Consider the following 14,206-nt stretch of genomic DNA (forward strand, 5'->3'; position numbering starts at 1 on the left):
CCTTGAGTTGGCTGTGTGGCCGTGACCGTCTCTTGTGTTGTCCTTGCGTTGGGTCCCCAAGTTGGCTCAGTGGCCATACCTGAGTTGGTGTGGCTGCGACCGTCTCTTGTGTTGTCCTTGCGTTCGTGTTTGAGGGATTCCGATTTTACAGGGGCCAGTTTCGAATTGCAGCCGTCCGTAGGTGCCCTTTGAGAGCGGTTTTGAAAGAGTCAAGGGATTCGCATGTCTTAATGACAGTTGGTAGGGCGTTCCACATTTTGGTGGCATAGGAGCGAAAAGAATTTAGTCCCTTGTTTGTGCCGAATCTGGGTTGTACATGGTTCGTTGCACTCCCTCTGGTGTTGTGGGTGTGGACTTCGTTAACGTTAAGGAAGTATCTAGACAGGTACATGGGTATCTTGGTGGTGTATCGAATCTTGTGGACCAGACCCATTGCAAGATGCTGTACTCTGTCGTCGACCCTAAGCCATTCCAGCCTGTCGAAGTGGGCAGGGGTGAGGTGGGTTCGGGGGGCTAGGTCAAGTAGGAGCCTGACCAGTTTGTTTTGGGAAGTCTGGAGCCTGGTTTTAAGGTGCTGTGGTACCAGGAGGTGCATGCATAGTCAAAGAAACCCTGTACAAGGGCTCCTGTTAAGGTCTTCAAGGTGTTTTTGTTGACCAGTGAGGAGATCCTGTAAAGGAATCTTGTTCTATGGTTGACCTTTTTGATTACGTTGGTGGCCATTTTATCACCGGAAAGATTAGCCTCCAGGATGGAACCTAGGTAGGTAATTTCATCTTTACGTGTGATAACATTGTCACCCACTCTAACCAAGAAGCCATTTGCCTTGCTGAGATTACTAATAGAGCCAAAGAGAATGGATTCAGTTTTTCCCAGGTGTAAAGATAGTTTGTTATCAGCGAGCCAGGTGCAGATTCTACCGAGTTCAGAGCCGAGGGCATTTTCAACCTGCAGTTTGTCCCTGTCCGAGACCAGCAGTGCTGAGTCATCTGCAAACAGGAACAAGTTGCAGTCACAAGCTGAAGTCATGTCGTTTACATATATTAGGAACAGTAGAGGCCCTAGTATGCTTCCTTGTGGAACGCCACAGCTCACTGGGAGGGGGGGGGACAGTGTTCCGTTCACTTCCACCATCTGTTCTCTCCCCTCCAGGTAGGATTGCATCCAGCTCACTGATGTGCTAACCAGTATGGAGTGGTTCACGGTGTCAAAAGCCTTTTGGAGGTCCAGCATGACCATGCCGCAGTATTTGCCAGCGTCCACCTCTTGTTTGATGTGGTCGCTCAAATAGAGAAGGCATGTGTCAGTGGAGTGGGATGTTCTGAAGCCAGATTGGAACTCGTACAATAATTTATTAGTGGCAAGATACTTTTCAACCTGTTCATAGACTATTTTTTCCATCACTTTCGAGATGGAACTAAGAATAGAAATAGGGCGGTAGTTGCCGGGGTCTAATTTACTCCCTTTCTTGTGCAAGGGGGTTACTTTGGCCAGTTTGAAATCTTGGGGGACACTCAGTTTCTTAATTACCTCATCAGTTGTTACCATAACTAGTTTAAAATCGTCTTTACAAACACCTAGGTTTCTGTAGAAGGTTGTAATGTGCTCTACACCAAAGAGCCCAGAGTGGGAGGGCAGTTTGTTAACCAGAGTTGTTGCTATGTTTGTAAAGAAGATATTCAAGTAGTTGGCCACATCAAGGTTGTCAGTGATGAGAGTGTTGTCCGATTTGATGTTTATGTTTGAAAACCTGGTTTTTAGTTTCTGTTTGCCTTAGGCAATAACTCAACTAAAAGTTGCTCTGTCAAATTTGTACCTGAGTTAAAGTACCGTAGAACTTGCTTTAAAATAAAATACTTTTCAAAAGTTGAAATGACGTTACTTTTGAACAATGCATTTGCTGTATTCCAATTTTGACATTTAAAAAAGTATATTCATTATAGTGAAAATAACAGATCTACAAGCGCACATGTTGTGAGCATGTAGATCTGTTATTTTCACTATATTTGAAATGGGGCAAAAGTATCACAGTATGTATCACAAAAAAGATGAATTCTAAAGTAAAGTACAGATACTCGAAAGATGTACAATGAGTACAATACTCAAGTAAATGTACTTCGAATACTCCATTATTGACATTGATTGCATAACGCTACTCTTCGAGAACATTGAGTAGCATTATGTAGCCTACTATATGAATTGTGTCAGATCTGTCCATATTCTCTATTCAAATGTTGTATTGAAAGCAGTCAGCAGAGATAAAAGCTCTCTTTGTCCGTTTGGTTACTCAAACAGAAAATGTTTGCAGCGAAACAGAGTTGCCTCAGGTGAGTGGGTGTAACTCACACAGCAGGTAGGGTCTGGTTCAGGTACAACAGGCTGTTTGTTTCCGCACCCATCACTGACTGACTGCTAGCTTTTACATTGTGCACACACTAGTACAGCTGCCAAGAATGAATACTTTGCTGTGTTTCTGTATGCCTGTATCAGCATGAGTTTTGTGTGATTGTCTCCGGGACAAGCAGCCGTTCAACAACCATGAAGTAAGTAACCTTATTTAATGAAAATAACTATTTATTTTCTTTACAGGCAGTTCAGGACAGGTAACCTAGTTCACAGCCAGCAGGGGTTATTTCATATCAGTACTTAACTACAGTCACATAGGGTACATGATTTGTATTCCATTTTTCTATTCCAATTCATAGGTTACTGTTGATGTGTCCTTAAGTCTCCTTTCGGGTTCAGTGTGTGACTCATCTGTTAAGCGTTTAACATAGCCTAAATGCATGAACATATGTTCGAACATGTAACGTTGCCCAATCAAATTTGCATGACTTGCTCCTTTGAAGGTAAAGAACAAACCAGTTTGAGGCCCAGAGATCCCCTGTGGGTAACAATGGAGTCCAACCCGTCCTGCTTGTCCTCCCTGCAGCAGGACAGTGTGGCCCCACTGTACGTACAGCCCCACTACAAGGAGGCTTATCGACTGGCCATTTATGCCCTGCTCTGCGGAGGCAGGGACGCCTACGAGGAGTTTGTCAAAGCCGAGCAAATAGGCGCCTTTCTTTCAGAAGAAGAAATATCATTCATTTTGGAAAATGCAGAGCTACCGGTTTCAGAGGACGACTCGTCGGAGGCAAAGCACACAGCAGAGAAGGGCAGCTCATCGACCTACTTCCCAACCGACTCGGATGAGGAGGTGCCTGACCTGGACCTGGGCTGGCCACAGGTCACGCTTGACAACTTGGACACCAACATCAGCCTGCTGTTTCACCCGCCGAGGCAAAACACGCCGACCATCAAAGAAGTTGCTCGTAAGCAGATTCAGGAGGCAAAGCAGGTGAGGACAATGTTTGTCGTTATTGCATGGTAAAATGTGGTCAGGATTAAGAAGTACCCAAAGGCCAGTGCAATAGGCCTATAGAGATGATGTGCCGTATAGCAAAATGATACATTATGCCATATCCAAATCACAAACATCAAGGATGATAAATGTTCTGGACTTTTCACCAACAACGTTATAAGATTTTCCCCCTCGAGACAGACAGACAATGAATGCTACGTAAATCCTTCGTGGAGAAGATTAATGCCAGTCTAAAAGTAAAGTGCCTGACTTGTCTCAGCTTGAATGGGTATGAATCTCAGCTTACAGCTGCTGTGATTCGCTTTTCCACTGAACAAGTGGAAATAATTCACATTGTTGCTGACATACTGTACATGCCCGGTCTTTACCTAATAATTTAGATCTAAACACAAATTGAAAAAAGTGGAAAATTGTCTTTGGCTTGCATGGAATGACCGAATGACATAAAAACAAGTACATTTACTCAAGTAGGCTACTGTGCTTAAGTGCAATTTTGAGGTATTTCTATACTTTACTAGAGTATTTCCAGTTTTCATGTCTATTTTTATGTCTACTCCACTATATCTCAGAACCAAATATTGTACTCCACTACACTTATTTGAAAACTTTAGTTTATAGTTACTTTGTAGATTTGTAGACATACAACCCTTAATACATTTCAGCCATTTGAAAACGTTTAAAAATATATATATATATATATCGTTTATCCACAAGAGCATATATATAAGATATAAACACAATAAAACAAGAATGCAACAAGAGTAGATCATTGTAGTGCTACTGTAATATGCCCTGGCTTGGCCCACATCCCAGACTCCAGTATCTGTTCATAATCCTATAAATATGCTTGATTACTCTTAAGCTGTGTATTCATTATAGATATGTGTCTCTGAAGCTATGTGCCATCCTTTATCAAGATACTGCATGCCACATACAGGATACAGGATGTCACTGTTCAAATCAACTGTCATCTGCTTTGTAGAACACCATGGTTTAATATCTGTTCCTATCCCATCTTGCTGACATCTGTTATTATGACTCACACATCTGCTGGTCATGAATTATGGCTCATGCAATGGTATATAATCGTCTCTGTCGGGTGGAAGCCTCATATGTCCAAAACTGTTATTTTTCAGGATTCAAATTTAAAAATGGCAGATCTACAAGCTTGAAACGCATCGATTTGCGCGTCTTGATCTTGTGGATCTGCTACTTTTGATGCTTTTGTGTGATTGTGCTGTAGTATGATCAAGTAGGTTAGATTCAATATGAAGATAAGAGGTTTCTGCCTGACAGCAACAATATTCTCTGTGTGTTTAATAACCTTCAGAACATGTCGTTTGACACCACATTGGTGTCATCTTGCTGTCTCGTATAAAATTATCCCAGAAGAGTTTAAGGGCCCTATTTAGCATGTCAGGTCTTATGATTACCGTAACTAAAGACCTGGAGGTTTGGCCAATGCTGTTTGGCCACTCAAAATATTGAAAAATAGGGCCCTAAAACTTAAAGGGCCCTATTATGCATGTCTTAAATACCAGGTCTTATTACTTAACTTAAGACCTGGAGGCGTGATCAATGCCATTTGGCTATTCTGAGTGGCCAAACAGCATTGACCACGCCTCCAGGTCTTAAGTTAAGTCATAAGACCTGGTACTTAAGACACGCATAATAGGGCCCAAAGTGTCCACGTGATTTGGATTGACCACAAAGTGTATTGACTTTTCAAAAACAATTATACGCCTACAGTACACTTGTTTTTTTTAGCCAGAAGGCATTTTGCATTGCCAATCTTCAGTAAACCCATCTCATGCCTTTCTTTTTTTTTTATATATATATATATATATATATAGAATTTTTTTTTTGTGGCTTTCGCCTTTATTTTATATTTTTTATGGAGGGACAGACAGTAGGCTGAAATGGGGAGAGAGATGGGGGGAAGACATGCAGTAAAGGCCGTCGGGATCGGGAGTCGAACCCGCGGCACACTGCCAGACTGGATTACCAGCCAAGGTGCCTGGACCACTGAGCCATGGCCCAGGCCATCTCATGCCTTTCTAACGAGCCTATGTCCATTTCATTGACAGCTTATTGCTGTAGCCATGGACGTCTTCACTGATGTGGATATATTCAAGGAGATTGTAACGGCAGCGCTCAGAGGAGTGGTTGTCTACATACTTCTGGATTACTTCCAATCCAACAGCTTTTTGAACATGTCAGAGAGGCTGGGTGTGAGGATCCAAGACCTGAAGGTAATGCCACATCAAATCTACCTTTATTAGCTGAATAATTTAATTCTTTCATCTTTTATTTGTGTGTATATATTCCATAAAATCAGGCAGAAAGACACAGTTATACAAATAAATATTGAGTTCAATTCTCCCGCTTAAAGGGATATTTCGCTTTCAAGTTCAGTTTTGGGTCATTTTAACGTCTACTCAGAGTTTCTTTAGTTGCTCGGTTCAGTATTTAGATATTTGATATTCATTTTTATCTGACTCCATTTTAACCATCCATGATACATTCATGAAAAACACTCAATGTTGCGATGACGTCATCAAAGCACGTCACCTATCCCACTCTGTCCAATGGAAACCCTGTATGTCTTAAAACGTATTCTAACGCAAATTAAACAATGAAAACATAACTTGTGTAACTTGTTATTGGGAGGGAAGCTATTCTACAATCAATTAACTTGTGTAAGTCATGTTAGGGAGGGAAAGTGTTCATTTTATTTAATTTCTTATTGTATTTTTCCCTCCAAAATGAAATGAAACAAGTAATTGAAAAAAACACGCCCCCCTCACATATTAGAATGACAATATCAATAGAGTTTGAAGTTACAGTGGATTTGTATAGGAAGGTCTGATCAAATTAATACCATATATCTAAATACTGAATGGAGCAACTCAAAAACTGTCTGGGGTACTCACAAAAGCCAGAGTAGATGTTAAAATGAGCCTAAACTGAAATTAAATATCCCTTTATAACCCCAGCATATCTGGGAAAACCGTCGCAGCTATAAAATAGCAGATTGGCAAGCTCACAAGGTGCCGCAACGTGTGGCGTTGTGAGTTTGTTGATCTGCTATTTTCAGCGAAAACATGTATTGTAGAGCGAAAACAGAAATGATACGCTCAACAACGCGTGGGGTTTAAGTGTTTTTCTAACAGATCCATTAGGGTCAGAGTTATATGAACACTGAGGATTTGATCCATGTGAGGATGTTGTGCTGTAGGCCTACCAGCGTGACCTTCATTCTGATGGCAGAAGCATTAATGGATTATGTCTGACATTTACTCCACGGTAACGCACAGGATTACTGGGAAGCATTCATCAACAAGCCTGGATGTTCCTGTTAAACCAGCACCTAGATAAACTGTTGTGGGAGAGTTTTAGCTACATGAAACACTTATAATGGTTTTGGTGTATAATCGTCTGTAACCAACTTACATGTTTTCCCTAGCACATGGATGCATGTTAGATCTTGTCTGCGACCACAAAGGGTGTTATGTGTGATACATGTCTGTGTGTGTGTGTGTGTGTGTGTGTGTGTGTGTGTGTGTGTGTGTGCGTGCGTGCGTGCGTGCGTGCGTGCGTGCGTGCGTGCGTGCGTGCGTGCGTGCGTGTTACTATGGTATTTACTATAATTGTGAGTGTTCCTACCTGTTAAATGAACCCGGTCATATGAATTCACATTATCATGTGTCCTCTGTAGACCGCCCAGACTGGTCTGCAGAAGACACATGATTATGTGAATTCACACGACCGGGATCGTTTACAAGGCTACAATGTCAAAGTGACAGAAGTGACAAACATGGATGCATGTTAGATCTTGTCTGCGACCACAAAGGGTGTGATGTGTGATACGTGTCTGTCTGTGTGTGTGTGTGTGTGTGTGTGTGTGTGTGCGTGCGTGTTACTATGGTATTACTATAATTGTGCGGACCAGTGTTCCTACCTGTTAATTGGCATTCATAAAATCGCTGTCCTAAAATGTTGATGTCCTCACAAGTATAGTAATACAAACATGTATTTGTACATGCGTGCGTGCATGCGTGCGTGCATGTGTGCGTGCGCGTGCGTGAGTGTGTGTCTGTGCGTGTGTGTGTGTGAGTGTGTGCCTGCGTGCCTGCGTGCGTGCGTGTGTGTGTGTGTGATTGTGTGTCTGTGCGTGTGTGTGAGTGTGTGCATGCGTGCGTGCATGTGCAAGTGTGTAGACGTTTGGTACTGTATCACTAAATCTGGGATTCTCATCTGTTTCTCAACCAGAACATCCGGGTTCGAACCGTACGAGGACAGCAGTATCAATGCCGATCTGGGGCTAAATTCCACGGAGCTTTAGAGCAGAAGTTCATGCTCGTTGACTGCAAAACAGTTCTGTATGGAACGTACAGGTCAGTCAGTTATTATCCAGATAGTTTATGAGAACAGAACACAGTACAGTACAGTACAGTACAGTACAGTACAGTACAGTACAGTACAGTACAGTACAGTACAGTACAGTACAGTACAGTACAGTACAGTACAGTACAGTACTATTGGAGAGTTAAACACATGAATGAACACTATTCTTCATAGGCTTCTCAATTCTGGGGATACAAACATTTGGTGTGAAAATAGCTGATCTACAGATCTGACGTCATGACGATATTATAGTCATATTGATAATGTTAGTCTTGCCCAAATATGGAAGATTGGCAGGACAGTGGATTTGATATAATGATTTCACTAATATTTGTGGATTTACTTCCTTAATACTGGCAGTATCCACAATATTGCTGCAGTGGTGATTTAGGAGATTATAGCTGCAGAAAGACACACACAGACTTGTACTCTTCTTGTATGGCTTCAGCTTGCCCCCAGAAGACATAACATAAATTGACTGATTGAAAACATGACATCGTGAATAAGAATATAATGTAACTAAACGTAATATCAAAAACATTAAGCAATATGGGGAAAATGGACGGTCCTTTAAAGGTATATTCAGTGATTTCACTTAATTCAAATATCACTTATTTTTTTGTTTTGTTGTGATAATCCACCCTACTATAGAGTGTGCTGACCATATAAGGAGTTCCTCCCTGTCCCCAGTTAACCCCTGGGGTCAAAAGACCTTAGATTTCATTTTTGGCTAAATGGCCCAACCTTCATCCAATCAGGAGGGGCCTTCCGCCAATCATGATCGAGTGGGGTGGGCCTTGGTGTGCCTGTTGCGTGTCCCCCCACTGTAGTGTGTGCATGTGCACATCTTGTTACCGGGGCAGACCGGGAGGGTTTTCCAAATCACTGAATGCTCCTTTAGTAAAGTAACCCATTCTGGGCGGGAACCCCTCTTGGTGTTCTAACCCTTCTGGACAGGAACCCCTCTTGGGGTTCTGTACAGTATGTATACAGTATTCAAAAGAAATGATGCTGCTATATAAATATTTGAATTTTTTCAGAAAACGTATAAGGTCAGGATTTAGAAGGCGTTTTTAGAATCTGCCTCAGTCCAAAATGGGGTAAAAGTGCATTTTGGTGAGTCGCTCTGGAAACTGTGAGCATTGCTTAACTTCCTTTTACTGTCTTCTCCTTCCAGCTTCATGTGGTCCTTTGAGAAGATCAACATGAGCATGGTGCTGGTGATCACAGGGCAGCTGGTGGACTCCTATGACGAGGAGTTTCGCCGCCTGTTCGCTCGTTCCTCTGTTCCACTGCCAAGGAACAGGCCACCTGAGCATCCCGTGAGAGAGCCGCTGTTTCTGCAGAGCCCTACTTCCAGCCAGCATTCCCTCCACCGGCTCCACATGAGATCCAGAGTAACGCATGGATTAAGGAGTGCCAAAGACAATGGGTTTAATGGTGGGCCGTTGACCCGGGGTCTGAGCATGCAGGACAGGCTGCACATGACTCATCACCCTGACATGGTGAGGGGGCACAGTTACGCCGGCGACCTGCAGAGGTTGAACGCCACATCTCAGCTCATGAGAGAAGGGAGGGCTCTTGGGGCACCTGAGAGGTGTGGGCCCCGCCAGGATCCACTGTTAACAACCAGGGTTAATCAGTTCCATCAAAAACATCTGACTCGCTACGGTTCCGACCAGCACCTGATTCCGTTCAACTCTGAGACATCGCTCCACAAGTGGAAAATCAACTCGTACATGACTAACAGCGATGCACCCGCAGACATGCCATACGATGTGGCTTCCCCACACGGAAGTCAAGGTGGCTTGAACGACAATCAATTACAGTTGATCACTAGACGGTCTTTGGACATCAAGTCTAGGTTGGAGGACGTTAGACTGAAAAGACTCAGTCTGCAGGAGTGCATCAGTCCGCGGGAGAGCCAAGAGTCACTCTATTCTGCAATTGCAACTCTGGAAAGATCTAAGGGTAAGCCATTATTACAAGATCTGGACCAAAGTAAAAGTATGGCGGAATTGGAGCAGACAATGCAGTCTGGTGTCAGCATGAAACCAGCTGACTATGGAGATAGGGGAGGGGTCAAAGCAATAGGTCAACAGGTTAACCAGGGTATTGAGAGTCGAAGTGAAAGAGAGCAACCATTCACACCAGCACTTTTCAAAGCAGCTTCACAGAAAGACATTACAGATGCAATAATCTGGCAAGAGCCTTTATCCAGGACAACTTCAGCAGGTAATCTGGATATGAAATCCAAGGACTCTTCACTCAAACCCTTCAACGTGAGGCATTCAAGAGCAATGGAGTCTCTATTTGAAATCCCAGAAGAGAAGGATGGCTTATTAAGAGAAAGTCACGGTTCGATAAACAAGCTAGCTATAAGCAGTTTGAGTCCCGATGCTCAAAAGGGGCGAAACCAAATAACACCCAAAGAAGAGAGAACTATTCCAACTGTGAATTTGGTGTCTGGGGGGACAAAGGATCACAGTTTAATTCGAGGGAGTCTAATTCATAGCCCAGGTTCAGCTGCCCTCGATGATGGAAAGCAAGCAGCATGCAATGAGGACATGGCTGCTTCAAAACCCAGTTTGACAGAATCCAACACGTCTGTGAGCTCACATCACAGGGTTGATGCCAAGAGCTCTGTGCCTGCACTCCAGAGGATGAACTCTCTGAGGTCCAAAGTACAGTCACTGCTTTCAACATCGGATGAAAACAAATCACCTCGGAAAGAGGAAAAAATGGAGAGGAAGAACTCTGTTAGATCACAGAAAGGATCCAAACAAAAGGCAATTTCAGCAGCATCTCCCGTTGCAAAATCCCCTGCTTTAGAGAAAACGCCTTCGAAAGATAAATCGGCAAGTCTCTCCAGATCACAAAATGCAATCAGTGATTTACCAGACATGGAGAAGATGGACCGGTCCTCTGCTCAGCGCTCAAGCAGGAGAAAGATGAATGCTGTATCGGATCAGGAACGAGGCTCAAGAGTCACTTTGGATGGAGGGGGTTCATCTGTCCCAGAACCCAGAAGGCTGAAAGCATACAGTCGATTTGAGCATTTCCTCGGCACTGAGAGGAAGCCCCCAGACAAACCATTAATGACTACAGTCATGTATAACTCGGAAAAGGACAGAAGCTCCATTGTGAGCAGCGCAAGGGATCTTTCTGCTGATTCCGTCAATAGCTGTTCGATGTATCAGACACAAACAGCTGCTGACAACAAACTGGGGCGATTCATGCAACGATTTGGTCATCTGATAGGCAAGAACAAGTAACTATAAGTTATAAAGTCGTTTGGCGGGGGGGACGTAGCAAATGAATGGTGACAATTTTGTAATAATTACAGTACTTAAAATGTATTTCATGCCTTGAGTAAAAAAGTACATAGGCTACTTGAAAAGCCAGTGAATGAAATTCAAAGTCATATGGAAGTTTGTTCAGGGCAAATGCCTTAGCAACATTTTGTTCTATAACTTCTGGCACACATTTAAACAAGTCACGTCAGTCAACTGCCTTCATGTATGTAATATGCTAGCTACAGCAATTTGTCCTTTTATGAGTTTGACATTCTCAGCTCAGAGCTCCTCAGGGAAGACATTATACTGTTAAAACATGATGGAAGATATGGGAGGTGTTTGTTTTGTATTTAGGTCAAACATGGTCAATGTGATAGTAGACGAGGTGGTGTCTTTGTAGGCAGGCCAACACATTGTATATTTGTATTTGTAGGCCTATACTAAAGCCCAACAACAACAAATAAATAAAATACAAACTTAGCAATGCAGAAATGATTTTTTTCCCGTGGTATGTTTGTAAACATTGGAGTAAAAATATAACAGACCTAGATTTTGATTTATGGTGAGGTGCAAAAGTTCAAACATTATTATGCTTTCATCTCTCTCTTTAAGAATATGTGTGTGAATGGAATATTTTACCAGCACTAATACAAAAGGTGTATGCTGAAGCCTTAGCTTATAGTGCCTATATACCCTTTATACTTTAAGCTATTGTATATAAAACAGAAAACATTTGCAGAATCATCAGTAGAAACAAAACCATGGCAATATTTATTTTTATATTTTTTGTAAATATGACATATTTTTATATTTATTATAATATGGTTTTATATTTAATTATACATTTTATATATTATCTTAAATTTGCAAATTGTGCTATACACATTTTGAAGCTATTCCATATTTTTATCGCTTTTGCAGATTACACACATTGGCCCCGGTTTTAATAATTACAATAGTGAAAATAGCAGAGCTACAAGGTCACAATGCGTCACATCGGCTATTTCCACTATTGTAATTGGGTTTGAACGGTTAATTCATAATATATTTGTGTATGTTTAGGAGAGTCCCTTCCTATTAATACAGTTGAGTAAAAATTTCTATTTTAAATGTAGCAGAGTGAAAGTCATGTGCTTGCAAAGAAAAGGAAAACTAAACAACTGTACTTAAGTCCACCACTGCCGATTGTCCATATGAAATCCACAAACTCGCCCAGGTTGGTGTGACATGAATGACTGACATAATATAAAGTGGCCTCCAAGCACTCTGTGGCTACTGCACTAGTAATCAACAAAAGACCACACAGTTTTTCCACTGTCAGTTTATTTAGTATATCCCTTAGGCTGATTAAAAACGTAAAAGCTTGTATTTTCAAGTGATATTTTTTGTCAGAAGGAACTTTTGTCACCCTTTTAAAAACATTCTTCTGGAGCACCCTATTGGTTGCATTTCTGCTTCTAGATGAAATACTCCAGACACTTGTTCCTTTCATCATCCAGCTCTTGTGTCTCAATCTCAAATTTCTTCATCGCAATGAAGTATTGCACGAAAGGCTCTCCGAGGGCACTGCGGATGACGTGGTCCTCTCCCAAAGCCTCCAGGGCATCGTCAAGCTTCGCGGGGATGGCATACTGTCTCTGCTGACTGGATGCCTTGTTTAAAACACCCTCGACGGTGAGGTTACGCTTAATACCGTCGAGACCCGCGGCCACGGTGGCAGCCAACACCACATAAGGGTTTGCCATGGCCGAGCCCAGCTTGTTGTCGATGTGCATCTCCCGCCCGCCATGACATTTCACGTTGAAGGAGGTGCTGTTCTCGTTGAAGCCACAGGTGGCGTACAGCATGCTTCGTTTCGGGTCTTTAACGGCAGCCTTGGCCATGTGACTGCGGCAGCCGAGGCCTGGGGACATCAGGCAGCTCAGGGCGGCAGAGTGAGTAAAGAGACCAGCGAGCCACTTAAAGCCAATGTCTGACAGCTCGCCTTCCTTGTCCCGACTGTGGAACAGACTCCGCCTCCCGTTGGCGTCCCACAGGCTGTGGGACAACACACCGGCGTTGTACAGGCCGTCATCGGTGAAGAAGCTGGCGATGTAGCTGTGTTTGCGGGCCATCTCTTTGATGCCCGTGCGGAAGGTGAAGGCACTGTCGGCGGCCGCAATCCCAAACTCTGGCCTCAGGTTAATCTCCATTTGACCAGGGCCGCTGCCCGAGGAGAAACTGTCCACATCCGCTCCCATGCAGTACATGCCATCCACCAGCTGCTGGAAGAAAGGCTGGTCGTGGTTGCTGAGCAGGGTGGTGGCGGGGAACATGAGGGTCTTGGGGCCGATGCGGTCCGGCGCCCCAAGGACACAGCATTCGTAGGTGAAGGAGGAGTGCAAGGAGAAGCCCAGGCTCTGAAGCTGGCCCAAGAGCTGCTTGGCGATTAGACGGGGTGAAGTCCGTAGTGGGTTCCCGCCCACCGTGCACGGGTCACAGATGACCCGGGCGGTCTGCTCGGCCCAGGGTAGGATCCTGAAGGTCGACAGGTCAGGGATCAGCAGCACGTCGGTGCTGAAATTGGCAGCGTTGGCATTGTCCACTTCATTGCTCTTAGGGCTCAAGGTCAGCTCCAAGTAGCTTCTTGGCATTGGCACGCCATAGACTGCTTTCTCCTGTGGATGCATGTATCGATTTAACATTAAAGTCACTTCCCCCACTTACAGCTTCCATACCTCTCTACTATACTTCCACTGAAGATTCTTGTCTTGAGAGAAAATGTGCTTTTTCATCTGGCTCTTTTGTTTACCTAGCAGTATTTCTTCATTATGTGATCATAAGGACTGAGGGATGTTTGTTTCATCTGTTTGTCTTGGTGTTTTATTTCTGATCTTTACTAGCTGTTTGCGATCTGAAGTTTTAAACTTGTTCTACTTTTACACTTAAAGGAGTATCAAGTTATCAATTACACTCCCCTTGAATTAATTTGTTTTTGTCGCATTCCTAAACCAATCATTTGATGACCAGCAGAGTCTCTGGTAGGAGACTTAAAGACTCCCTACAATCGAACATCATATTATTGGGTCAGAAATGTGTCAAAAACAAACAAAACACTTAATTCATTCAATGCTTTGTGGGATGTGTAATTGATGTAATA

General features: G+C 43.2%; 2 protein-coding genes across 3 annotated transcripts in view; one reads left to right on the forward strand and one right to left on the reverse strand.

Annotated features, from left to right (window-relative positions):
- The first annotated feature begins 2,410 nt into the window (after positions 1 to 2,410).
- On the forward strand, positions 2,411 to 11,548 carry LOC306921668 (uncharacterized protein). 2 transcript variants are annotated; one of them, XM_079498905.1, is made up of 5 exons: positions 2,411 to 2,543; positions 2,850 to 3,340; positions 5,452 to 5,616; positions 7,637 to 7,761; positions 8,949 to 11,548. In XM_079498905.1, exons 2-5 carry the CDS (start codon positions 2,897 to 2,899, stop codon positions 11,044 to 11,046), a joined length of 2,832 nt encoding a protein of 943 aa, XP_079355031.1. In that variant the 5' UTR covers positions 2,411 to 2,543; positions 2,850 to 2,896; the 3' UTR covers positions 11,047 to 11,548. The 2 variants fall into 2 exon arrangements, with proteins under 2 accessions (XP_079355031.1, XP_079355032.1); XM_079498906.1 differs by having other exon boundaries at positions 3,105 to 3,340.
- A 976-nt stretch (positions 11,549 to 12,524) lies between these two features.
- lgsn (lengsin, lens protein with glutamine synthetase domain) overlaps positions 12,525 to 14,206 on the reverse strand; it is a gene marked incomplete at both ends in the record, with an annotated part of 3,252 nt that continues 1,570 nt past the window's right edge. The window contains one exon of the mRNA XM_079498434.1: positions 12,525 to 13,724. Within this exon, the coding sequence (XP_079354560.1) occupies positions 12,525 to 13,724 (1,200 nt within the window). The remainder of the gene's footprint in view (positions 13,725 to 14,206) is intronic.

The sequence above is a fragment of the Electrona antarctica genome (genome assembly GCF_951216825.1).
Source record: "Electrona antarctica genome assembly, chromosome: 4".
NCBI classification, from domain to species: Eukaryota; Metazoa; Chordata; class Actinopteri; order Myctophiformes; family Myctophidae; genus Electrona; species Electrona antarctica.